Source organism: Myotis yumanensis, unplaced genomic scaffold (assembly GCF_028538775.1).
Source record: "Myotis yumanensis isolate MYYU_CA2020_CCGP unplaced genomic scaffold, mMyoYum1.0.hap1 SCAF_3, whole genome shotgun sequence".
NCBI classification, from domain to species: Eukaryota; Metazoa; Chordata; class Mammalia; order Chiroptera; family Vespertilionidae; genus Myotis; species Myotis yumanensis.
In genome coordinates this window covers 99,560,338-99,585,085 of record NW_027223754.1, presented here as the reverse complement: position 1 = coordinate 99,585,085, position 24,748 = coordinate 99,560,338, and the positions used below count along the sequence as shown (strand labels likewise).

General features: G+C 41.5%; 1 protein-coding gene across 5 annotated transcripts in view; it reads right to left on the bottom strand.

Moving 5' to 3' along the window:
* Window positions 1-24,748, bottom strand: part of NBEA (neurobeachin) — a 975,192-nt gene that overhangs the window by 8,694 nt on the left and 941,750 nt on the right. For all 5 annotated transcript variants that reach the window (XM_070409180.1, XM_070409183.1, XM_070409179.1 and 2 more), the window contains 3 exons: window positions 21,829-21,900; window positions 19,028-19,183; window positions 18,363-18,533 (listed from right to left, as the gene is read on the bottom strand). In XM_070409180.1, coding sequence (XP_070265281.1) covers window positions 18,363-18,533; window positions 19,028-19,183; window positions 21,829-21,900 — 399 coding nt within the window. The remainder of the gene's footprint in view (window positions 1-18,362; window positions 18,534-19,027; window positions 19,184-21,828; window positions 21,901-24,748) is intronic.

Sequence of the window (24,748 nt, the reverse complement as noted above, 5' to 3'; positions counted from 1 at the left end):
ACTGTCAGCTTAGGCCCAATCCCCCAGGGAGCGGGCCTAAGCCAGCAGGTGGTAATCCCCCGAGGGGTCCCAGTCTGCGAGAGGGCACAGGCCAGGCTGAGGGACCCTCCCGAGTGCACAAATTTTTGTGCACTGGGCCTCTAGTAAAGGTATAAGGCATAACCTGGAACTGTTGAGAACACATCAAACAACCCTGGCCTTGCACAGGCTTACTCTCACCACTGGCACTCAGTAGTGAAAAGCATGAAGATGAACAAGTGTATTTGCACAGAGTATAGCAGGGACCAAAAAAATCTGCAAAAATTTAAGAGACAATCAGAATATTTGGTGAATAAACTGCATGAAAACAGTGTGAAAAGGGTTACCAAAGTTGAAAGGGCACAATGGCCAACACTGTCTTACTGGGAAAACTAGAGAAGCCAATTTGGAAGGAAAGTGAAGGATCTCTATAGTCTTGGGGTACAAAAGTGTAGAGGAAAAGAAAACAGTAGAAAGTCATAGAGGAAATCTGGAAGGTGAATGGGGTATGTGGCAACCTGGGAAAGTCTGTGATAGTTCCTTTGGTGGATGGGAAAAGAGAGCCAGTAATGGCAGTAAAAGAGGACCCGAAAGATTCACTGGAACAGCTCCTAGGGCAATGGAAACTAAAGAGAAAATAAACAAATGGGACTACACCAAAATAAAAAGCTTCTGCACAGCAAAAGAAACCATCAACAAAACAACAAGAAAGCCCACTGCATGGGAGAACATATTTACCAATGTTATCACTGATAAGGGTTTAATTTCCAACATTTACAGGGAACCCATACAACTTAACAAAAGAAAGATAAACAACCCAATCAAAAAATGGGCAATGGACTTAAATAGACACTTTTCGAAAGAAGACAGAAGGAAGGCCAAGAGACATATGAAAACATGCTCAAAGTCACTAATCATCTGAGAGATGAAACTCAAAACAATGAGGTATCATCTCACACCTATCAGAATGGCTATCATCAACAAATCAACAAATGACAAGTGCTGGTGAGGATGAGGAGAGAAAGGAACCCTCGTGCACTGCTGGTGGGAATGCAGACTGGTGCAGCAACTGTGGAAAACAGTATGGAGATTCCTCAAAAAACTAAAAATGGAACTCCCAATTGACCCAGTAGTCCCACTTCTAGGATTATATCCCAAGAAACCAGAAACACCAATCAGAAAGGATATATGCTCCACTAGGTTCATAGCAGCACAATTTACCATAGCTAACATTTGGAAACAGCCTAAGTGCCCATCAGCAGATGAGTGGATTAGAAAACTGTGGTACATCTACACAATGGAATACTAACTACACTGCGGTAAAAAAGAAGGAATTCTTTCCATTTGCAACAGCATGGATGGAGTGGAGAGCATTATGCTAAGCAAATTAAGCCAGTCAGAGAAAGATAATTATCACATGATCTCACGCATTTGTGGAATATAATGAACAACATAAACTGATGAACAAAAACAGATCCAGAGACAGAGAAACATCGATCAGACCGTTAAACCTCAGAGGGAAGGTAGGGGAGGGCTGGGTTAAGGGGGGAGAGATCAACCAAAGGAATTGTATGCATGCATATAAGCATAACCAATGGACACAGATACCAGGGGGGTGAGGGCATGAGTGGGGGGGGGGGTGGGGTTGGGGGGATAAGGACACATATGTAATACCTTAATCAATAAAAAAATAAATAAAATAAAAGTAACAACATAGATAACTCATCTATAAAATATGTGAACAACATGATTCAGGGCAAGCATATTTATACATCAACTAGAGGCCCAGTGCACTAAATTCATGCATGGGGAGGGTTTCCCTCAGCCCAGCCTGCACCCTCTCCAATCCTGGACCCCTTGGGGGATGTCCAATTGCCGATTTAAGCATGATCCCCAGGATCGGGCTTAAACCAGCAGCCAGACATCCCTCTCACAATCCTGGATTTCTGGCTCCCAATTGCTCACCTGCCTGGCTGCCTGGTCACCCCAAATGCCCCACCCGCCAGCCTAATTGCCCCTCACTGCCTCTCTGTGCCAGCCTGATCACCCCTAACTGCCCCCCCCCTGCTGGCCTGGTCACCCCTAACTGCCCCCCTCTGCTGGCCAGGTCGCCCCCAACTGCCCCCTCCCTGCCATCCTGTATGCAGCCTCACCAACCCCCCCACCAGCCTAATCACCCCCAACTGTCCCCCTGCCAGCCTGGTTGCTCCCAACTGCTCCCCTGCCATCCTGGATGCCCCTCACTGCACCCCCTGCCAGCCTAATCACCCCCAACTGCCACCCCTGCCAGCCTGGTTGCCCCTAACTGCCCACCCCCTGCTGGCCTGGTCACACCCAACTGTCCCCTCTGTTGGCCTGTTTCCCCCAACTGCCCCCACTTGCCAGCCTGGTCACCCCTCACAGCCCTCCCACTGGCCTGGTCTCCCCACGCAGCCTGCTGTTCAGTCGTTTGGTAGTCCCTCACTAACCCCCCTGCCAGCCTGGTTGTAGGCAGCCATCTTGTGAGGGCGTGAGGGTTAATTTGCATATTACCTCTTTATTATATAAGATATAACAGTGTAACAATTGGGATTGAAATATTGGGAAGAAACAAGCAAAATAAAATTTAACAAATATATGGGGAAAAAAAGAAAGATTCACTGAAGTGAAACTCCTGTGAAGGCAGTGTAATCAGAACGATAGACATAAAACCCTTCAGGCAGTATAATCAGACTCAACAAATATCAATGTTTTGTAATGCCTCACTATTTCATTAAAAACATCACATGTATTAATGTCTTATGTTGCCTATTTATCTCTTTTAATTTAAAAAGATTTTTTATTGATTTTATAAAGAGGAAGGAAGAGGGAGGGAGAGAGGAAGGTAAGGAGGGAGAGAGGGAGGGAGGGAAGAAGGAAGGGAGGGAGAGAGAAACATTGATTGATTGGCTGCCTCCCACATGCACCCAAACTGGAAATCAAACCCTCCACATTTTTGTGTATGGGATGACACTCCAACCAACTAAGCCACAATAGTCAGGGCTCTCACCTTTCATTTTTAAACAGCTCTAACTATGACATTGGTTTATCCTGGCTGTGTTGTTTAGTTGATGCTATAATATCATCTTAGCAAAGAGTAAGTATTTTATGTAAATATGCCTTGTGCATATATATAAACATCATTATTAACCAGTTATAAGGATAAAATTTCTCTCAAAATTTAGTCCATGGCAATTTAATGTTGAAATTTAAGTCATTGTTTCTCCAAATAGGGCTCATGGGGTCAAGAACACATTTCTCAGAATCATTGTTTTGTACTCTCTAAAGGGATTAGTATATTAGTCAAGTTTGAGAAACGTTACTGTAGACTTTTTTCCTCCAAGTTTACAAATTCTTTTCAAGTTGGCATCTATCTGATTTTCCTTTGTTTTTAATATATTTTTACTAGAGGCCTGGTACACGAAATTCATGCATGGGGTGGGGGGGTGTCCCTCAGCTCAGCCTGCATCCTCTTGCAATCTGGGACCCCTTAGGGGATGTTGGGCCTAAACTGGCAGTCGGACATCCCTCTCACAATCTGGGATGCTGCATGCACCAGTGACCATACTTTTCATACAGGCAAAAGGCATCTTGCTGTTGTATGGGCAGCTACATTTTTTTGTCCTGATTATAAAAAGTAGTACATAACATGATCCTTCTGAGGCAGTAGTACCATTTTCCCCATCTTATGGTGGAAAAACTGAAGCAGAGAAGTTAAGTAATTGGCTTTATCACACAGTTATAAGTGTCAGAATCAGGACCAACCACAAAATGTGCAAGCCAGAGTCCATGCACGTCATCACTGCATCATCCTGTTTTTTCAGTGTTAGAGTAGCCTTGCCAGGTTTTAATATTTAAATCTAAGAGACTGTTCCCAATATATAGGGTAGGGTCCCTGGGCCTGGCTGGTGCTCAGGGCCATCTGTGGGGTGCCCAGTGGGTGGGGCGATCGGGGGCTCCCACTGGCACCTGCCTTGGCTGGCAGCCTGGCACTGCCCGCTGGCCAGTTCCACCCCCCAAATGCCGCCACTGGTCAGCAGCAGCTCCTGTGTTGAGCGTCTGCTCCCTTGTGGTCAGTGCATGTCATACAACCAGTCGTTCCACCATTCGGCCGATTTGCATATTAGGGTTCTATTAAATAGAATTGATTTCAGAGAGGAAGGGAAAGGAGGAGAGATATAGAAACATCAATGATGACAGAGAATCATTGATTGGCTGTCTCCTGTGTGCCCCCTATTGAGGATTTAGCCCACAACTGGGCATGTGCCCTGACTAGGAATCAAGCCATGCCCTCCTGGTTTATAGGCTGATGCTCAACCACTGAGCCACACAGACTGTGCTACCTTTGTTTTTAGAATTAAATACAAAGGTAATTACATATTAAATATTTATAACTTATATATAAGATTAAGAGAAAATAAATTCTCTTGTACTCACCACCTAGTTTAAGAAATATATAACACTGGAGGCCTGGTGCACAAGTTTGTGCACCAGTGGGATCCCACAGCCTGGCCTGCACCCTCTCACAATCCGGAACCCCTCAGGGGATGTCGGACTACTGGTTTCGGCCCGATCCTTCCAGGCCAGGCCAAGGGACCCCACCAGTGCACAAATCCGTGCACTGGGCTTCCAGTATGCATATAAGATCTTTGGTTAATCTCTTCCCCCTCTTCCCCCTTCCCTCTGAGATTCATCAGTCTGTTCCATGTTTCCATGCCTGTGTGTTGACCGTCTGCCCCCCTGGTCGTCAGTGCGGGTCATAGCTACTGGTCAAACAGCCGAACATTAGGATGGTCGCTTAGGCTTTTATATACATAGATTACCAGTAACCTTAGTGCCCCCTTTCTTATATCTTAGACTTAGAGAATATTATGCCTTCTAAAAAAGAATTCTGTACTTTTCTCTTCATTCTGGCTGTTGAGTTTATGAACTTTCTTCCATAGTACTTGAGTTCCTGGTGTGCTGGCCTGGTTTCCTCTGTGAACTCATATTCTGAGTTGGGTGGACTCCCGTCCCCTGCCCATTTTGTCTCTCAGAGAATTATGTCTGCCTCCCAGCAAGCATCCAACACTCTTCCCCTCTGGTCTGCCAATATCTAGTCCTTCACATCCACCCATCTTCTGTTTCCCCAGAAATTTCTCACACTTTTATGTGAGTTTTCTCAGCAACATCAGCTTCAATTTTGCTTTTGAGGCAATTCTTACTTGGATGGAGTGTATATATGCATGTGTGTGTGTGATGGGGAATGGTTTGGCAGGTCATGTCAGTTGGTGATCTTTTCTAAATGTATGTATAGTGCTATAATATGCTGAAATATTGGCAGAGTATCATTTGTAATTGTCAGCAGTCTGGATTTGTCTAAAACATAGTTATATAATTTATAAAATCATGTTTCAAAGATGTCCTGAATTTCCTGGTAAAATAAGGATTGAGTATTAAGATTTTATGTGAAATACTATCCTTAATTTTTCTAAATGAATAATTTTATCAGAGAGACTGGTGAATTGAAAAACCTTAAAATTATATGTTTAATAAAATTTATATACAGTGAGAGTTTCTTAAACCTTTTCCTTATATGCTACAGAAAGAATAAAAAGCAATATAGTTCTATTGCAGGGAATCAAAACCATGTATGAAATATTTAAAATATATTTTATGTATGTAATATTTCTTTCTATTAAGAAATACATTTTCAAAAGCTAGCACCTGATTTATAAAGTTTAAAATATTTTGTCATTACAATTTCCCCAGATCCTTTGAATAAACTGTAGAATTTAGCTATTAGGGGTATCACTTAGGACCTCTTAAAGCATTGTTTCCCTCTTTAAACTAGAGAAAACTAAATAAAAAGTAAGTAAAACATTATTCAGAGACTTTGGAGTTGGAAAACCTGCAGCAGGAAGAAAGCATATTTCCTATTTTACATTTCATTGCCAGTGACAGATGTTATGCACTTCAACAATCATTCAAAATACTGGGAATATTCTGTCACTGTCACATCACAATTGATGGATGTAGCTGAGGGTTAAAGTGCAGGGGGAGGTGCAGGTGAGACTCCTCTCTAAGGACTACAGTGGCATCACACTCAGAGTCCAGTCATTTCTTTAACAGAAGCGTTCTCTGTGTGAGGGAATTACTATGAATGATAATGAACAAACACATCCAGTTTTGAGATTCCTTATGGGCAAGCATTTAGAAACTCTAAATATAAAAAGGTTTATCATAAACAGATTCCATCTCATTTTTATCAAACATCATTTCAGTATTTTCAAAACAGATGATGAAAAAAGTACAAAGGCATTAGATGTTGCCATTCACATAGAACTGACAAGAAGAGCTTTTTCAGTGAGGTAGTCTATGGATTTTAGAGAAATGATCAAAGTAAAGATTACTCATGGTTATTTTCAACCTAATTTGTGGAACTACTAATATGTTTTGGTCCTTCTGAATCAGAGCTAAGCAAAAACAGCAGAGTTTCTAAGGTCTCTGATCCTCAGTACAGTCAGAAGTCAAACCTCCTGATGCTATATGACATTTGGATTTTATCTATGACTGTTGTGAAGTCATTGCAGAATCATTGCAGAAGGCATTTTCATTCATGCTTATACCTACATAAAATATGATAGATTTTTGACTTAAATCCCAGAATAAGATATCTAATCAATGGGTGCTGTAGTTCTATCACTACTCTGATTTCAAGATTTATATAAAAAATTATGTTAGACATTTGCTGGGATAGCTCAGAAAAACTGTGTCAGTGAGGAGTTTCTTATCAAGATACTGTATCCTCAGCCACAGGTAGTACTGCAGCCGAGGTCCGGCTCAAGTATCCAAAATGCCTGGGTCACAAGGTTACCCACATTAACAACATTACATGGATGGAAAACATCCCATGATGTGGTTTTATTTTATTACATATTCATAGAGTACTCAGTAAAAAATAGGAGCTAGAATCCTATTTATTCACTAGAGGCCCAGTGCACTGGGGGGGGGGTGGGGGGGGGAGTGGCCTTAAGCCCAGCCTGCCCCCTCTCACAGTCCTGGAGCCCTCAGGGGATGTCCTACTGATATGATGTCCCCTGCGGGAGGCAACTGGGCTGATCATGGGAAGGCGCTGCCCCCATCACCCCGCTGCTGCTGCCACTGCCAGCTGCCGCAGCCATGAAGGTGTTTTCATCAATACAGAGTCCAGTCCCTTCACCACAAAAAAATGACAACTTTCTTTAGGCATTTTTAAGATGTCTCTTTCATAGGATATGACATTTCTTTCTTTCTTTCTTCCTTCCTTCCTCTCTTTCTTTCTTTCTTTCTTTCTTTCTTTCTTTCTTTCTTTCTTTCTTTCATCTTCACCTGAGGATATTTTCCCATTGATTTTTAGAGAGTGTGGAAGAGAGAGGGAAAGACAGAGAAAAACATCAATGTGAGAGGAACACTTCACTTGATTACCTCCTGCATGAGCCCTGACCTGGGCCCCAGCCAGGGAGGAGCCTGAAACCTAGGTACATGCCCTTGACCAGAATTGAACCCGGACCCTGTAGTCCACAGGCTGAGGCTCTATCCACTGAGCAAAACTGGCTAGGGCAAGATATGACATTTCTGTGCCCCTCCAGCAGCAGACCTTCATTTTTTCCTACAGGAGTGAGGTGGAAAGACCCTAAATCGCCTTCTTGGATTCTTATTACCCAAGTTACCAAGAACACTGCAAGTGGTGTACACGGAGCTTAGCCATTGAGCAGTCAGAAAAGGTGTTTCCTCTGCAGCTCACATGCAGAGATGGGACTGCCAGTGTGCCGTAGCTGGCAGGCCCTCTTCTCTCCAGGCCTGGGCCATCAATGGCTTGCCTCACTGCGCACACAGTCCCCTCCCACCCACCTGCGCGTGCAGCCTCCTCCTGAGCAGTAGTGATGTTACAGTGCCCTGGACAATTTGCATATTACCTCTTTATATATATAGATTCTTCCTCAGAGATGAATGACATTGAGTACATTTTCCTCTGAGCACTATAGTTGCAGGGCAAACCTTGAAGTCTTGAACCTGGATCTAGGGCACAGTACATTACTCTCACACCCTCACCTTCCCTAAATAATCAATATTGTAATCCACCTTCCTTTCCCAAGAAAGTAGGTTTCTGCCTAATGCCCAAAGAGCCTTCCTCCAACCCTATCTGTGATCTGAAGCTCTCTGATTATGAGAACAGATTAGTCACTTTTCTGTTTTTTATCTTGCTGCTGATGCAGGCCAAAGGCTCTTGCAGCCTTAGTTCCATGAAGATAAAGGAAAGGCAGAGACCCAGTGGCAAGCAGCTAGCCCCCTTCTTAGTCACAAAACCTATAAAGTCTCCTAATGTCAGGTTAAGTGTTGGAGGGTAAGAGGTCTAGTAGCCCAGGTCCTGTGCTAGAGATGTTATACTACAGATACCACGTGGCCCTCAGAAAGTCTCATGAGGTAAAACATTTTACACATATAACTATCCTTTAATACTTAATGAAAAGATGGTTTAACATATACTAAGCCTTAGGTAAAATTCCATGTTCTGAGAAGTGAATCAAATTCATCATCTAATATGTATGCATACATTTGAAATAACTCTGGGCTATTCTTTACTCATGCTTTTATCTCTTATAATGTCAATGGTTAGTGTGGTTGTAGAACTGGGCACCAGGATAGTCATTTTAAAAGAAGGCTGGATGGAAACAAAGAGAGGGATATAATCTGGCCAATGTTTTGTGACAGGTTATGGCTGGCAGGAGGGTCAGAGTCCAGGGCTAAAGTGTGCACAATGGAAGCCTGGGAAGGGATGTGTGCACAGCTGGAGTCTCCTCTTCAATGGGCTTCTGGTTGCATAGTGCTTATATGCTCACACATTGCTAAAAGACTTGTTTTTAAAAGTGAAACAGAAAAAGCACAATACCAACATCTTATACATATTATTAGAATATTTTTAGATTTGAGTTGAAAAGATGAATGGTAAATTATCTTTCAAAGTTTCCTACTGCTAGGATTTTCAAAATTTTCTATACATGTATCAACTAGCTCTCTGTAAAGCACCTCATATCCGGTATAAACATTAAAGCCACACACTTTAAAAGCAGATTTGATTTTGAGCTGAGGTCCCAATGTGTTTTAAAAGTCTGTTGAAGAGACAACAATGTTGACTTGGCCCTCTTGTGACTATCTTGTTGGAAGATACAGCACATAATGAGAAATGTCAAGTCCCAAGATCAATGAAATTTTGGGCTCTAGGGATTCTAGGAATAGCATTGATCCTTTTAAAGAACACCAGGCAAAGATGGGTTGTAATATATTGCAAAGAGGGGCTCAGGAGGATTAGCGGCCAAGTCCAAGATACCTACCTGACAAAAAATTCAATCAGCTTTTAGCACAAATTGCTTGTTCTGCTCTCCTTTCTCTCATGCAGTAGGCTACTTCCAATTAAAGTGCACAAATTAATTTTTATCACTTCCAAATTAGTTTCAGAATTTTTGGGAAAGTCTATTTCAGATTAAAGCACCTGCCCCTCACATGCCTACAATTCTGTTATCAAGTCAGGACCTATTTAAATATCTAAACATTTTTGATGTTCACAATCACAAGTTTGAAAGAATAATAATGATTATCCTATCTAATAATAGACAAACATAGTAATTAGCAGTACCTCCGCTACCCTTCCCATTGGCTAATCAGGGCAATATGCAAATTAACTGCCAACCAAGATGGCGGGCGGCAGCCAGGCACTGAAGTGAACAGGAGGCTTGCTTGCTTCAGTGACTGCGGACTCCAAGGTTCCCCGCCTGCCGCTGCCAGCCTCTGAGCTTGCAGTTTAAGAAACATTGTTACAAATATAGAAGCTAAACAAACTCCAGAAACCTGCTTTCAGCCAGCCAGGCTTCAGCCAGCAGGACCGCAACATTGTTTCAATTATAGAACAAACCCAGATCCTTGCTTTCAGCAGCCGAGGTCTCAGAGCTGCAGCTGGGCCTCAGAATTAGAGCCGGCTTTAATTCTGAAAAAAGGAGAGGTTGGGAGCTTCAGTCGCCCGCCAGCCTGAAAACAGCCCTCAGCCCCTCACCCAGACTGGCCAGGCACCCCAGTGGGGACCCCCACCCTGAAGGGGGTGTGACCAGCTGCAAACAGCCATCATCCCCTCACCCAGCCTGGCCAGGCACCCAAGCAGGACCCCCACCCTGAAGCAACAAGATGGTGGCTAATTTGCATACTGAAGGCGGGCGTCAGCGGGCAAGGCTGTCCGCAGTCTGGGACCCGGATCTGTGACCCTGCCAGGTGGGGGGCAGTGCTTGAGGCTGTCCGCGGTCCCGGGACCCGGATCTGTGACCCTTCCGGGTGGGGCAGCAGCTCGCACAGGAGTGGATCGGCTGGGGTTGGGCAGGGCAGGACGCCTGGCTTCCGCCCAGCCCCAGTCACTCTGGGCAGGTGAGCAGCACAGAGAGCCTCTGGACAGGGGAGGCAGGCCGGTGGAGGGCGGCCTGTACTTTCCACATGGTGGTGGTGACAGCTGTGAGTGCACTAAGCGGAGCCTGCAGGCTGAGCTGAAGTAGCGCCTGCAGGCCATCAGTGCCCAGGAGTGGCTGTGCAAGATCCGCCTCCTGGCCCAGAAGGTGCAGGATCGCAGGGACAGCCACTGTGGCGGGCCAGACTGACGTCCTCCTGGCTGCACCACGGGGGTTTGTGGATTTGCAAATCCAGAGGCCTCTGGTGTGCACATACCCCCCTGGCGTGCAAACATTCCCCAGCACACTGTCACCCTCCCACGCCTGCAACAGTTGCAAACCAAGGCGTGCACAAGTTCCCACCGCACTTCCATCAACCCAGCATGCCTAACACCCCCACAGGATGTGCACATATCCCCTCTGATGCTCTCACGTCCTTTGGAGAGTGTCTGGGTGTTCTGGGTGCTGAGAGTGGGCGCCTGTGAGATGACAGTGAGAGGGCAGAGTGGTGATGCCTTGTTCCCACGGAGGCCAGTGCAGCTACGAGATCACCTCTGGGGGGTTAATGCACCCCAGAGCAGATGCAGATAGACACACCTGGTGGGCGCGGGCGGCCCTCGCTGAGGTGCCTTTGGTCAGCGTTCCAGATCAAGAACCCAGAGGCAGAGAGGAATTCCGTCCTCTCAGTGAAACAGTGGGATAGTCGGGGCGACTGTAGAGGAGGAATGTGCACTTTGGGTGCCAGCACCCATGAGCGAAGGCTGCCCTGACTGAGCCTCACTTGCTTGGGGCTTAGTGCACTCCTGCCGGGCAGCGGGTGACAGGACGTGCTTTTCCGAATTAATGAGAGAAAACGTTGATTCTCCTGCTGCCCACAAAGGTGGAAAGTGAAGTGGGGAGACATGTGGGGGAGTGAGCGAGGTTCCCTGTCTGGGGGTTCCAAATCTGCTGTTGGTTTCTTTTGCCGCTGACTAGAGATATACAGGGTGTCCCCCCAAAACGTATACACACTTTGAATACCTACTAATTCCAATGGTTTTAAGCAAAAGAAAGAAACAACAATGGAGCTTTCATCTGTTAAAAGTGTGGGCACAAACAGGGAATTGGACATTCCCTGAGGGGTCTCAGATTGGAGAGGGTGCAGGCCAGACTGAGGGGCCCCTTTCCCCCCCTACCCCAGTGCACGAATTTCGTGCACCGGGCTACTAGTTAATATTATAAAATCCTATATAATAAAAGGCTAATATACAAATTGTCCCATCAGGATTTAGACCGACCAGAATTCAACCGTTCGCTATGACATGCGCTGATCACCAGAGGGTGGCATGGAATTAAGGAAGGCCCTGGCCAGCAGCCGAAAGGAAGGCCCCAGCTGGCAACCAGAAGGTCTCAATCAGCCCTGATCGCTGGCCAGGCCTAGGGACCCTACCCATGCACAAATTTCATGCACCAGGGCTCTAGTATATTAATAAAGTAACTATGATTCAACTGTAACCTATGCTAGATAGCTTTTTCTTTATTCTTTTATGGTTTAAAACTCTTTGTAATAATCTGTTTTAAAATTTTCATTGTCTTGGTCAGAAATTCATTGAAACTATAAAATAATTAGAAAAAAGCTTTTTTTTCTGAGATGTTTAGTCACAATAATATTTTTGACACAATAAAACCATAAACTCTTTCCATATCTAAAAAATCCACAAATATTACTTATTTCTCTCTGTGGCACTAATAGAGCTATCCATCGAAAAATAATGACAATGCAAAAGAAGCATAAATATACAGTGGTGGGGAAAAGTAGGTTAAATTACCAGTCATCACTGTCTAAAAGATAAATCATAAATAAGGATATAAAATAATGATAATAAGATATATAATACAAATAAATATTAAAATGATTAATAACAATATAAAAATAAACTGTTTCACATACTCACAACTGTAAACCTACTTTTTCTCATCCCTGTATTAAAGTAACTTGAATCTACCTTGAGCAGTGTGCAAAGTAAGGTGAGTAAATGCATCTTTTGATGTGGTGCTGTATAAATACGATTCAGCCGTTGACATATAAAGCAATTCATTATCTATATCAAAGCTAATCTCTGAATCCTAACAGCCACTGGAATATTATGTTTCATGCTAGGACTGCAAGTCTAGGTTAATATATACATCCCTCCAAACCTAAGGACACTGTGTCACACACTTAAATATGAATTTATAATAACTAGCTTTTTGGTCTTGAGCAGCAACGCATTATGAAATAGAAAACAAATAGCCTGATTCTCTGACCTGTGAATTGGTAGCTAGATCAGATTAAACCGGAAGAGAAAAAAAATCTTTTTCTTTCATATTGTGAGTTTTCTGATAGCAAGGGCTACATCTATGTCAACACCCATGACTGATCCCTGATGTGACAGTCAATTCAGTGTGTGCTGTGACTGCCTTTACAAAAAGTGCAAAAAGTGAACAGCCAATGTATATGGTCTCCCTAGTCACAAATATTTATGCTACTAGGTAGACTGGCTACTTTAACAGATCAAGTCATAAATCTGTCAAGTCAATCAAATACTTAGTATAATTAATTATTATTTTTTCCTATTGTGATTATATATATGACAAAAAGCTGAAGGAAGTTTTTACATAATCATCAATTTGTACCCAAGAGGTAAGGCTAAGCATTTTGTAGATGCTCAAAATATTAATGATATCAAATATCATCTGATAGCAATTCATGATTCATGTAACGCATACGTAATGTATCAATATATCCAAACAAGAAAAGCAGTTTTGTAATCAGTGTAATATAGATTCCTGTAAACAGCAGAAGCTAAAAGATTTTGAAGCAAAGCATCCTCTGCTGCTAAGACCTGGACAGAATTATGCTAAGTGAAATAAGCCAGTCAAAGACAAGTACCATATGATTTCACTCATATGTGGAATCTAATGAACAAAATGAACAAGAAAGCAAAACAGAGACAGACTCATATATAGATAGCAGGCTGACAGCTGTCTGGGGTTGGGGCTGGGTGTGGGGGGTGGAGCAATTAAGCAAAAAAGAAAAAACTCATAAGACAGGGACAACACTGTGGTGATTGTTGTGGGGAGTGGGCCTGGAGGGAGGCAGAGGAGGTTGTATAGGGAGGATAAATGGTGATGGACAGAGACTTGATTTGGGGTGGTGAACACACAATGCAGTGCACAGATGATGTTTTTATGGAATTGTACACTTGAAGCCTATATAATTTTGTTAACCAGTGTCATCCCAATAAGTTTAAAAAAATAGTACCAACACACAGTAAACATTCAATACATGCTTGTTTGACTAACACGTTAGGTGCTCAACCTATGTATTCTAGAAGAGCATTGCATGTATTAAAGACTAGAGGCTCGGTGCACAAAAATTTGTGCACTCGGGGGGGAGAGGGGGTCCCTCAGCCTGGCCTGTGCCCTCTCGCAGTCTGGGACTGCTTGGGAGATAATGACCTGCTGGCTTAGGCCTACTCCCGGGTGACAGAGGGCAGGCCCAATCCCTAGGTGCAGGCCCTGGTCGGGATCAGAGCAGGGCCAATTGGGGGGTTGGGGCACCACCCCCTATCACACTCAAGGCAGGGTCGATAGGGAGGTTGTGGCGCCACCCCCTGTCACGCACAGAGCAGGGCCAATAAGGGGGTTGGGGCGCTGCCCCCTGTCACTCACAGAGCAAGGCTCATCAGGGGGGTTGGGGCTCCGTACCCTGTCACACACAGAGCAGGGCCAATCAGGAGGTTGAGGAGCTCCCCCCTGTCACGCACAGAGCAGGGCTGATCAGGGGGTTGAGGAGCTCCCCCCATCACTCACAGAGTAGGGCTGATAGGGTAGTTGGGGCACTGCCCCCTGTCACACACAGAGCAGGGCGGATCAGGGGGTTGGGGTGCCGCCACTGTCACACTCAGGGCAGGGCCAATGGGGAGGTTATGGCTCTACCCTGTCACACACAGAGCAGGGCCCGTGGGGGGGGGGAGTTGGGGTGCCCCACCCTGTCACACACAGAGCAGGGCCGATCAGGGGGTTGGGGCGCCACACCCTGTCACACACAGAGCCGCAGGGCAACCAGGGGGTTGGGGAGCTCCCCCCTATCAGGGACAGAGCAGGGTTGATCAGGGGGCTGGGGCGCCTACCCCTGTCACAAACAGAGCAGGGCGGATAGGGAGGTTGTGACCCCGCCCCTTGTCACACACAGAGCTGCAGGGCGATCAGGGGGTTTGGTTGCTCCCCCCCTGTCAAGCTGATCCCGGTGCTGGGAGGCCTCGCTGCTCCGCTGATTCAGGTGCTGGGAGGCATATTACCCTTTACTATATAGGATAGAGGCCTGGTGCACGGGTGGGGGCCTGCTGGTTTGCCCTGAAGGGTGTCCTGGATCAGGGTGAGGGTCCCCACTGGGGTGCCTGGCCAGTCTGGGTGAGGGGCTGAGGGCCATTTTCAGGCTGGTGGGTGACTGAAGCTCCCAACCTGTCCTTTTTTTTTTTTTTTTTTTTTTAATTCTGGGCCAGCTTTAGCTCTGAGGCTTGGCTCCAGCTCTGAGGTCTCGGCTGCTGAAAGCAGGTATCTGGTTTGTTTGGGTTCTATAATTGTAACACAGTTGCAGTCCTGGTCACTCCAGCTCTGAGATCCCAGCTGGCTGAAAGCAGGGATATGCATTTGTTCTATAATTGAAACAATGTTGCGGTCCTGCTGGCTGAAGCCCGGCTGACTGAAAGCAGGTTTCTGGGGTTTTGTTTAGCTTCTATATTTGTAACAATGTTTCTTAAACTGCAAGCTCAGAGGCCAGCAAGGCAGGCGGGGAACGTTGGCTTCCTCCATCACTGAAGCAAGCAAGCCTCCTGTTTGCTTCAGCTGCCTGGCTGCCAGCCGCCATCTTGGTTGGCAGTTAATTTGCATATCGCCCTGATTAGCCAATGGGAAGGGTAGCGGAGGTATGGCTAATTACCATGTTTCTCTTTTATTATATAGGATAACATGAAATAAAGCCATATTACACATGTCCACATTAAATGTCCAATAAAGTCTTGACCAGGTGGGTTTTATGAAAGTGGTTTATGTGCATAATGATGACAACATCTTTTAATAAAAATAAATTCTTATATGTGGAGGTAATACTGAAAAATATACACTGATAATATTCTGCTGTAACTTCTTTTTTATTATTATTTATTTAGTTAGTTAGTTTTCTTTATTGATTAAGGTATTACATATGTGTCCTTATCCCTCCATTCCCCTCCCCAACCCCCCCACTCCTGCTCTCACTGCCCTGTGTCCATTGGTTAGGCTTATATGCATGCATACAAGTCCTTTGGTTCATTTCTCCCCCTTACCCCCACCCTCCCCTACCTTCCCTCTGAGGTTTGATGGTCTGATCAATGCTTCTGCTGCTGTAACTTCTTAAGGGCAATCTTAAATAAAATGCTGCATTTTAACAAGTACAATATTCACAATTTTGTTCTTAAAGATTAATATAAACATTTCTATTTATATAGCTCCTGTTGTCATGTAAGGAACTTTAAACACTCCAAGTATTACTACATCTAACTTTTCTTGCTAACTGATGGATCAAAGCTATAATCAATTGTTAACCATCTTTTGGTTTAAAAGAACATTAGAGAATAATGTAAAATAAAGTAGCTAACAGATAATTACTATAATTTAACATTTTTCTTCAAAATTCTTTACATCATAGTAGTACATTATATAAAATATCTTACCTCTACCAGATGGTAGCTTTCAAGAATTAAATACTTTTTTGAAATATCATTTTAATCATTTCTGAGCTTCATTTTGAAGATGTTAATTAATTGGATTTAAAGCAGTATTCTGTTTAAAATTTTTTAATAATATGTCTAATTTTTGTCAATATAAATAGATGATACTACACAGACTTGCTGCTTAATTCAACTTTTCTAATGAATGTTACACTACTATTGATATACAGAAACATTGGAAATATGTGAAAATATATTTAGATAAAATAATGTGATAATATGCTATACTTGAGAATAATAAAGCTATCACTGGCAGATCAAATGTCACACACACATTAATTTATTAGTATTTGGAGAATGATGTTTCCTATAAGGTAGAATTGGTAGATAATTATTTGGCTGGTAGAAAATCAATCAATGTTGAATTTTTTTCCTTAAACCAGTATTACATCTTAGTTAACAACTTAAAACAGAGCCTGAAATTTATAATACACACACTATCTTTTATTCAGTAAGAGACATTACTTCAGAATACACTTTGTTTCTTCATCTACTGCTCTTCAACTGTAGCTATAGGCAAGAATAAAACCTCACAAAATATTTGGTCATCTATTCTATCTATCTATCATCTATCTATCTATCTATCTATCTATCATCTAACATCTATCTATCTATCATCTATCTATCTATCTATCTATCTATCTATCTATCTATCTATATCTATCCATCATCATTTTATTATCTATCTATCTATCTATCTATCTATCTATCATCTATCTATCTATCATCTATCTATTTTTTTCTGTATGATAGCGCCTTTGCTCCTATCAATTGAAAGTCATTTCCTATTTTTGCAGTATTCCTGTCAAAACACATAAGAGTTGGGGGTGAGTGGGACTTGGAGAGTAAATGTACAATTCAGTTTCCATCCCCAGCTATTTCACAGGTTGGAATGGACCAGGGAAGGCAGCCTCCAGCCACACAGTTGCAATATGCCATCTTGCACATTTCTCATCTATTCTTAAAATATTTCAGTGGTAGATGCCAGCACTCTTAAGAAATTCTTATCTCTGTTAGTCATCAATATTCCTTTAAGTCATGTTTCGGTTTATTTTGGAGTACTGTTTAAGCTTGGACCAATGTATGAATTATAATTAGAATAACCCTGGTTTAGGTACTTGCCATTACCAATGCTTTATAGAAAACAATCTCTATTTTACTGAAAATATGTGAACTTGAACTACTGAAAGCTTGGTAATTAAAAACACTAATTATATCTAGGCAATCTCTTATCTGGTTCTCAGTCATTTTAAACTATTCATTGAAAACCTATTATGTGTGTTACTATGCCAGGAACCAGAGACTTCAAATGGAAAGGGAGAGACTCATGACACACTTCAGTTCTTCCTCAAAACAACAGTTCCAAGGAACAATAACTGACTTTCCATGAACAAAGGTTCCATGGAAAAACATGTTTGAGAAACTGTGGGTTAAACAACTGTTCACATACCTATTTGTGTAAGACTTTTACAGCTTCATAGCAAATAAGAGTATATGTGGTATTTTCTAAAATTATTTTACTCTGGATTCCCATTTTCACCCCTACAGAATATCTTAAAGAGCACTGTTGAATAAAAACATGTAGGAATCATCCCAAGCAAATAAATCTTCCTGTTCATTTTTTGCCTTCTCAATGACTATTCTGAAGTTGGTACTCAATCATTGTTAAATGAATAAAAGGAGATAGTTACTATACTACATGGTGAAAGTAGTAAGTGTCCTCACTGAGGTACAAATAAAACTTTATAGAAATTCAGAGGAGGGAGAGAATTCAGCTGGGAGAAACTATATAAGATTTAATGAATCAGGAAATTTCTGAAGGACAGGGGCATTTGAAGATAAAAGAAGGGCAGCTGAGCAGAAGGTCAATGGGAAGCGACCTGGGAGCATCTCCAGGCTAAAAGTTATTATACTTGCTCTTTTTTACACATTGAATAAAGCTACATTCCAATAGAAATCTTTGCCACCTAAACTTTTGTATTTTAAAATCCTTACAAACTCAGGAAAAACTATTAGGAAAATTAAAAAGGGAAATTATACTTAAATGAATTTATAGTCTGATAGGACAGTACTAGACAATACTTACTGCTATTAGGGTTGTCTCCAATGATATGGTGTCGCCCACTCCAGTACCAGAGAAGCAGGGTTGCATCTCGAGACCCTGACACAATATAGCAGTCCCCACCTATGTATGATTCAGACCTGGCCAAGCAGGTGACCACATCCCAATGGCCAAATACAATCTGAGTTAATTTCCCTGAAACACAGAAACAGCAGATTTAATTCATTTGCTATTTTTCTTTAAATGGCCATAGCTTTATTTTACTATATTTGTGAAAATTGACCCTATAGACCTACAAATTTGTAAGGTAATTAAATTATAGTGACAGATTTGCTTTCTTTAATTGCTTCTGAAAAATAATACAGGACTATCACTTGGGATTTTTAAGAAAAGGACTTACAAGATAACACAATGATGATTTTTGTTTGGGCCAGACTAAAGGGAGATTTAAGGTCTTTTACTGGATTTGATTTGGAATGAGACAACAGTCCCCTTTGCCCTGTGAAATCAGGGTTCATGCTAAAGTTCAGAATGGAGGGCATGACAAATAGTTAACTTATAATGTAAACATTTAATTTGGATCTTTGCACTCAAGATAAAAATGCCTACATTATTATGATTTAATATTATGATTTAAATATAACAATAGGCATTTTGAAGAGAATAAGGTATTTCAAATTGAAGGGTACCTGTTTCTGTAGAATAAACTCTGAAACTCTTATCCCAGAATCCACAGATGAGAATATAGCGATTATCCGCTGTGACCACAAAACAATGTGCATTGATTTGTATACTCTGGTCAACAAGGTCTGTGATCTGCCGTTTGTTCACACCAGAATTATTGGCTAAATGTAAATAGAAAAAAAATAAAGAAATATTTCATACAAGTTTCATCAAGCACTTATAGAAGTAATAATTTTATACTTCATTTGTGTAGAAAAGTTTTTTTAAGGGTATATAGGTTAATATTTTAATATTTACCCATGAGGAATATAAACTTTTTTAGTAGCAGTGATTATTTATAAACCATATTACATATTTAAAAGTTGTCATAAATGTAAATTCTTCCTCCACCAATAAATAAATACAATATGAGGAATTCAAAATAATGACTTTAAAACAATAACAATATCTAAATGCATTTAATTTCATATATGTTTACTATACACAAGTTCTTTAGTGTCCACAAGTTTAACATTAATGAGGAATAATACTGTCTAAGGTATACTATATAAGGAAAAAATATCTTAATATTTGCCTCAATCTGTCATTTTCTGATAGCATTTACAATTCATGTAAAAATAAGATAGAGATTTGAACAAGGGATGTTGCTATGTGGGCAGTCCACAGGGAGCTTTAGGTCAGCAACTTTAAAGACTTGGATTGTCAACAAACAGAAGGCCTTTCCAGAATGGGCTGGCAGGGGACCAGAGGAATAAAAAAGATGGGAGAGGAACTGAAGAGGAAAGGGACAGGCAAAGAGTCAGTGGACAGAACTGGGATCTGAATAAAGTCAAGAACACAGAAACATGATCTGAGTTCCCCAGTGCCTGTCTGTATGCCAGCCTATCCCTTACACTACACCACCCTTTCAGGCTAACTCCATGGGCTGAATTGTAAAACAGAAAATGTGATGTAGAAGATCACCATCTCTCTCTAACACCAATTAAATCTATGTGCTACTATTTGTGGAGATCTACTAACACTATAATAATATTTACTAAAGAAGACACACAATAAAAAAAACTGTGCAAGAATGGTAGCAAAGAAAATTAAAGATCCTAAGTCACTTAAACACTATGCAAGTTATCTATATATATAAAAGGCTAATATGCTAAGTGTTTGACCGTCCGGGTAATGACATCACTTAGCAACTCCAGGCTTCTTCTCCCTAGCAACTAGCCTCCTTGCAATTTCTTCAGTCCAGGAACACGACTTGCTTTGTAACCAGGTGGAAACATTTCACACTGTAACCAAATGTCTGTGAAGCATTTTCCTATGCCTCATCTCATTTGATCCTCACAGAAGTCCTAGAATAGGTAGATAGGAGACTAGGTGGAATCCTATTTATTTTCATTAGCCAGAAAACAGAGATTTAGAAAGTTTAGAAACCTGACCCAACTGAAAAAAAGTAAGAAATGGTGAACCTTGAAAATGACTATAGGTTTTCTCACTGCACAGAACATAGTCAAACACTGTTACAGTTAAATATTTTATCCTTTGGTCTCCCTGTGTGCTTTACAATAATAATCTGATATTTACTGCTGTGTTGCTGACAATTACCTGAAAGAGAATTTGGGGTGCTTCCCTGGGCTGGAAAAGTTTAGCTACATCAGAAAGCAGGTCTAATTAAGCAAGTTTATTCTATATCTATAAAAGGCTAAGTTAACTTGCACATGCATGACACATATAAAGCTCTCACTGGAGCCAATTGCACATGTGTGTTTCAATCTGTCATTGTTGATCATGAATTTAGTTTACACATCTATTATGGAGAAAGGGCGAATAGCGATAGTAAAATATTTCTACTAATTAATTTTGTTTCAATGTGCATGAATTTGTGCACCAGGCTACTAGTAATTATATATAACTATATAATTGGTCCTTTATTTATTCTAATACAGCTATTAATTTGTCCATGGTTACACTCTACTTGTATGTGATATTGTCGATGTTTCTTGGTATAGCTAGACTCTAAAAATATTCCTGGTACTAAACCTTATATCCTCCCAAAGACATATAAATGCTATTATATATAGGGGTATACCTGACTGAAATGGCTGTCTCTATCTTATTTCTGGGTTCAGAGATAAAGGGTGAATTAATATAAGCAAAAAGTACTATAACTTGTATGTGGCTTAATATTTCATAGAATTTTGATTTTTTTCCTAATTTAGTTTTCTACATGATCACCTGAAATAGGCAAAACCAACATTAGTATTATAAACCATCTTGCAGATATGAAACTGAGGCCTAGAAAGATTAAGAGGCTTGTTCTGGATCATATGGCTAATAAAGGTGTATGTGATAATTTAAAATATATGTAATATCTTCTGCAAAGAGTTATAGCTCATGAACTTGCAATTTACATTAAATATTTAATTTAAAAAATGTTTAAGCCCTACTAAATAAAGATTTCTTTTAAAAGATGTTTTTCAGTATTAGTTTTCTTTAATAATCTCTTTGAGCCCTTATATTTTTTTAAATAATATCAAGCTGTAAAAGACTAGTTTAGGATGAAAGAAAGAACAGTTTGGAAATATGTGCCTTGTTTAGAACCAACTCAAAATGACTTCCTAAAACATAAAGGAAAGCCACAAAAAAGTGTTTAATACCAACAAAGTTCTTATATGGCATATTATGATTTTCACAGGTCTTTACTGGTAATTTGACATTATTTGCACATTAATTTTGTGGCATAAAAATATTATTCAACTATCATTTGTGAACAGTCAGCATTCATGAAAATATATATTTTTTGTTAGCATACCAATGAGTGGATCCATTTCAATGGGAAGATGATGGGCTTGATCCAAGGAGTACCCTGGAGCTCCTCTGAGGCCTACAGATTAAATAAAAAGAGAAAAACTACCATTAAGTTATCAGAAAAGAGGCATTTCCTAATAAGTAGTATTTTATGATGATTGTACAAAATATACATTTGCTTAAAGGTTATTTGGTAAATTCTTGTGAGAATGATTAAGTCCCACCACATGTCTTTGTAGATAGTCTTTTAAAAAATCGTTACAATAGAGACTGCTAGTTTCCATTTAGGATGTAGAATGTAGAAAGCTAGAAAGAGTGTTAATATCATAACAAAAAGCTGGATAAAATAGATTATCATAACATTTCTTGAACCCAAAAGAGAGCTAAGGTTGCTGGGCAACCAATGAGGCTGAAATCTAAGAAAAGGCCATGCCTGCAAGCAGTGATGTGTATGAGCACAGGTTCACCTAGACACGGGCAGAGGGGAGATGCAGCTCCCACCCAAGTGGGCCTTCTTTCAATATAGGACAAGTCAATTAAAGACATAAACCTGAGCCACACCTCAAATCTTAATCTCAGTAAAAACTTCCTTCAGAGGATTAATGTTTTAGGGCTTGATTAAGGTCATCAGTCATAATTTATTACATGTGATTATCTAAATATATAAAAAGCTAATATGTTAAGTGTCCATCCGACTAGTCTCTATAACATGCACTGACCACCAGGGGGCAGATGCTTAACACAGGAGCTGCAGTGATGTGCACTGGCCATTTACAGAAAAACGGCACCATGAACCTGGAGCCCACAAAGCAACACTCAGTTTCCCCCAAGTGGCACACAGGCCCTGCCACCACCTGGAGTGACACCCCACCAAATCGCAGCCAAAGCTGCCAAGACCCCATGGCACAAAATGAGGCCCACAGCCCATCCCAGCCCAGTCCAGAAATGGTAGCTGTGGCCACCAGTTAATGATGTCACGTAGCAACACCCGGCTTCCTCTCCCTAGCAACTAGCCTCCTTGCAGTTTCTTCAGTCCAGGAACACGTCTTGCTTTATATCCAGGTGGAAACATTTCACACTGTAACCAAATGTCTGTGAAGCATTTTCCTGTGCCCCATCTTATTTGATCCTCACAGAAGTCCTGGAATAGGTAGATAGGAGACTAGGTGGAATCCTATTTTCTTTTCATTAGCCAGAAAACAGATATTTAGAAACTTGACCCAACTGAAAAAAAGTAAGAAATGGTGGACCTTAAAAATGACTTCAGGTTTTCTCACTGCGCAGAATACAGTCAAAGACTGCTGCAGTTAAATATTTTACCTTTTGTTCTCCCTGCGTGCTCTACAATAATAATCTGCTTCATACTGATATTTATTGCTGTGTTGTTGACAATTACCTGAAAGAGAATTTGGGGTGCTTCACTGGGCTGGAAAAAGTTTAACTAAATCAGGAAGCAGGTCTAATTAAGCAAGTTTATTCTATATCTATAAAAAGGCTAAGTTGACTTGTGCATGTGCGATACATATAAAGCTCTTGCTGGCGCCAATCGCACGTGTGTGTTTCAATCTGTCATTGTTGATCGTGAATTTGGTTGACACTTCAATGATAGAGAAAGGGTGAATAGTGATATTAAAATATTTCTTCTAATTAATTTCCTTTCAATGTGCACGAATCTGTGTACTGGGCCACTAGTATAACATATAATGCTTTGGAACAATTCTAAAGAAAAATTTAGTCCTTCATAATTCTCTCCCAATGCAAAACATTTCTAGAGGCTAAGACTCCTGTAAATATTCATATACAGGACTGGGCAAAAGTAGGTTTACAGTTGTGAGTATGCGAGACACAGAGGTTATTCTTGTATTATTATTTATTATTGTACTAGAGGCCTGGTGCATGACATTCATGCACTGGGGGGTGTGGGGGTCCCTGAGCCAGACCTGCACCCTCTCCAATCTGGGAGCCCTCAGAGGAGCCCTCTCCAATCCGGGAGTTTCTGTCTGTCTTTGCAATCATATGAGTGAATTGTCTGAGACCCCAACTCAGTTTGGTTTGTTGCTCACAGAATAATAGAGGCATGTTTTTTTTCTTTGCTTCACTGGTGGAGATTTCCTGGAAGTTTTAGGATATCTTCCCTTTAATTTTTCCTAGACACTCTGATTTTACTTATGTCTCTCACCTTTGCTTTCCCTCCATCCCCCACCACAACAGTAACTTGCTTCAGGCTCCCTTTGCTTTAATGTCTAGGAGATCTGTCTGCCACCAAAACTATGATTCCTAGCATTCCTGGTGCTCCCCGTGCTCTGGGCTTCCACTTCCGGTGCTGGGGCTGCCACCAAAACTACTATTCCCAGAATTCCCAGTGTTCCCCACAATCTTGGTTTTCCCTTCCTGCTCTGTCTCTGTCCCATGGCCTCCTACTCTGCCAAGTCCTCCAAGCCGCCAGCTCTCCCTCTCTGCTGTCAGGCAGCTTGGGGAGCCAATTTCCCCAAGCTGCTCTACTCTCTGCCAGCTCTCCCACTCTGCTCTCTACCTGGCTCCTGTGTATGCAAATTAACCTGCCATCTTTGCCAGGTTAATTTGCATACTCACTCCTGATTGGCTGGTGAGCGTAGCAGAGGGACAGTCAATTTACATGTTTCACTTTTATTATATAGGATTATTTCCATATGAACAACTGTAAACCTACTTTTGCCCAACCCTGTGTATTTGAAGATGTTTGCTATACATTTCTGATTGAATGGCAGTATTTCCACTTCATGTTGATAACATCACCAAAAACTGTAAAATAGGTACACTTAGAAGCTTTTAGGAGACTACGCTATGGTATAAATGACTATTTTTCAGAGAAATACAGAAATCAATAGAATAGAAAGATTTCAGTTAATTCACCATGGCTCATCCATTCAGTCCTGGAGACAGTG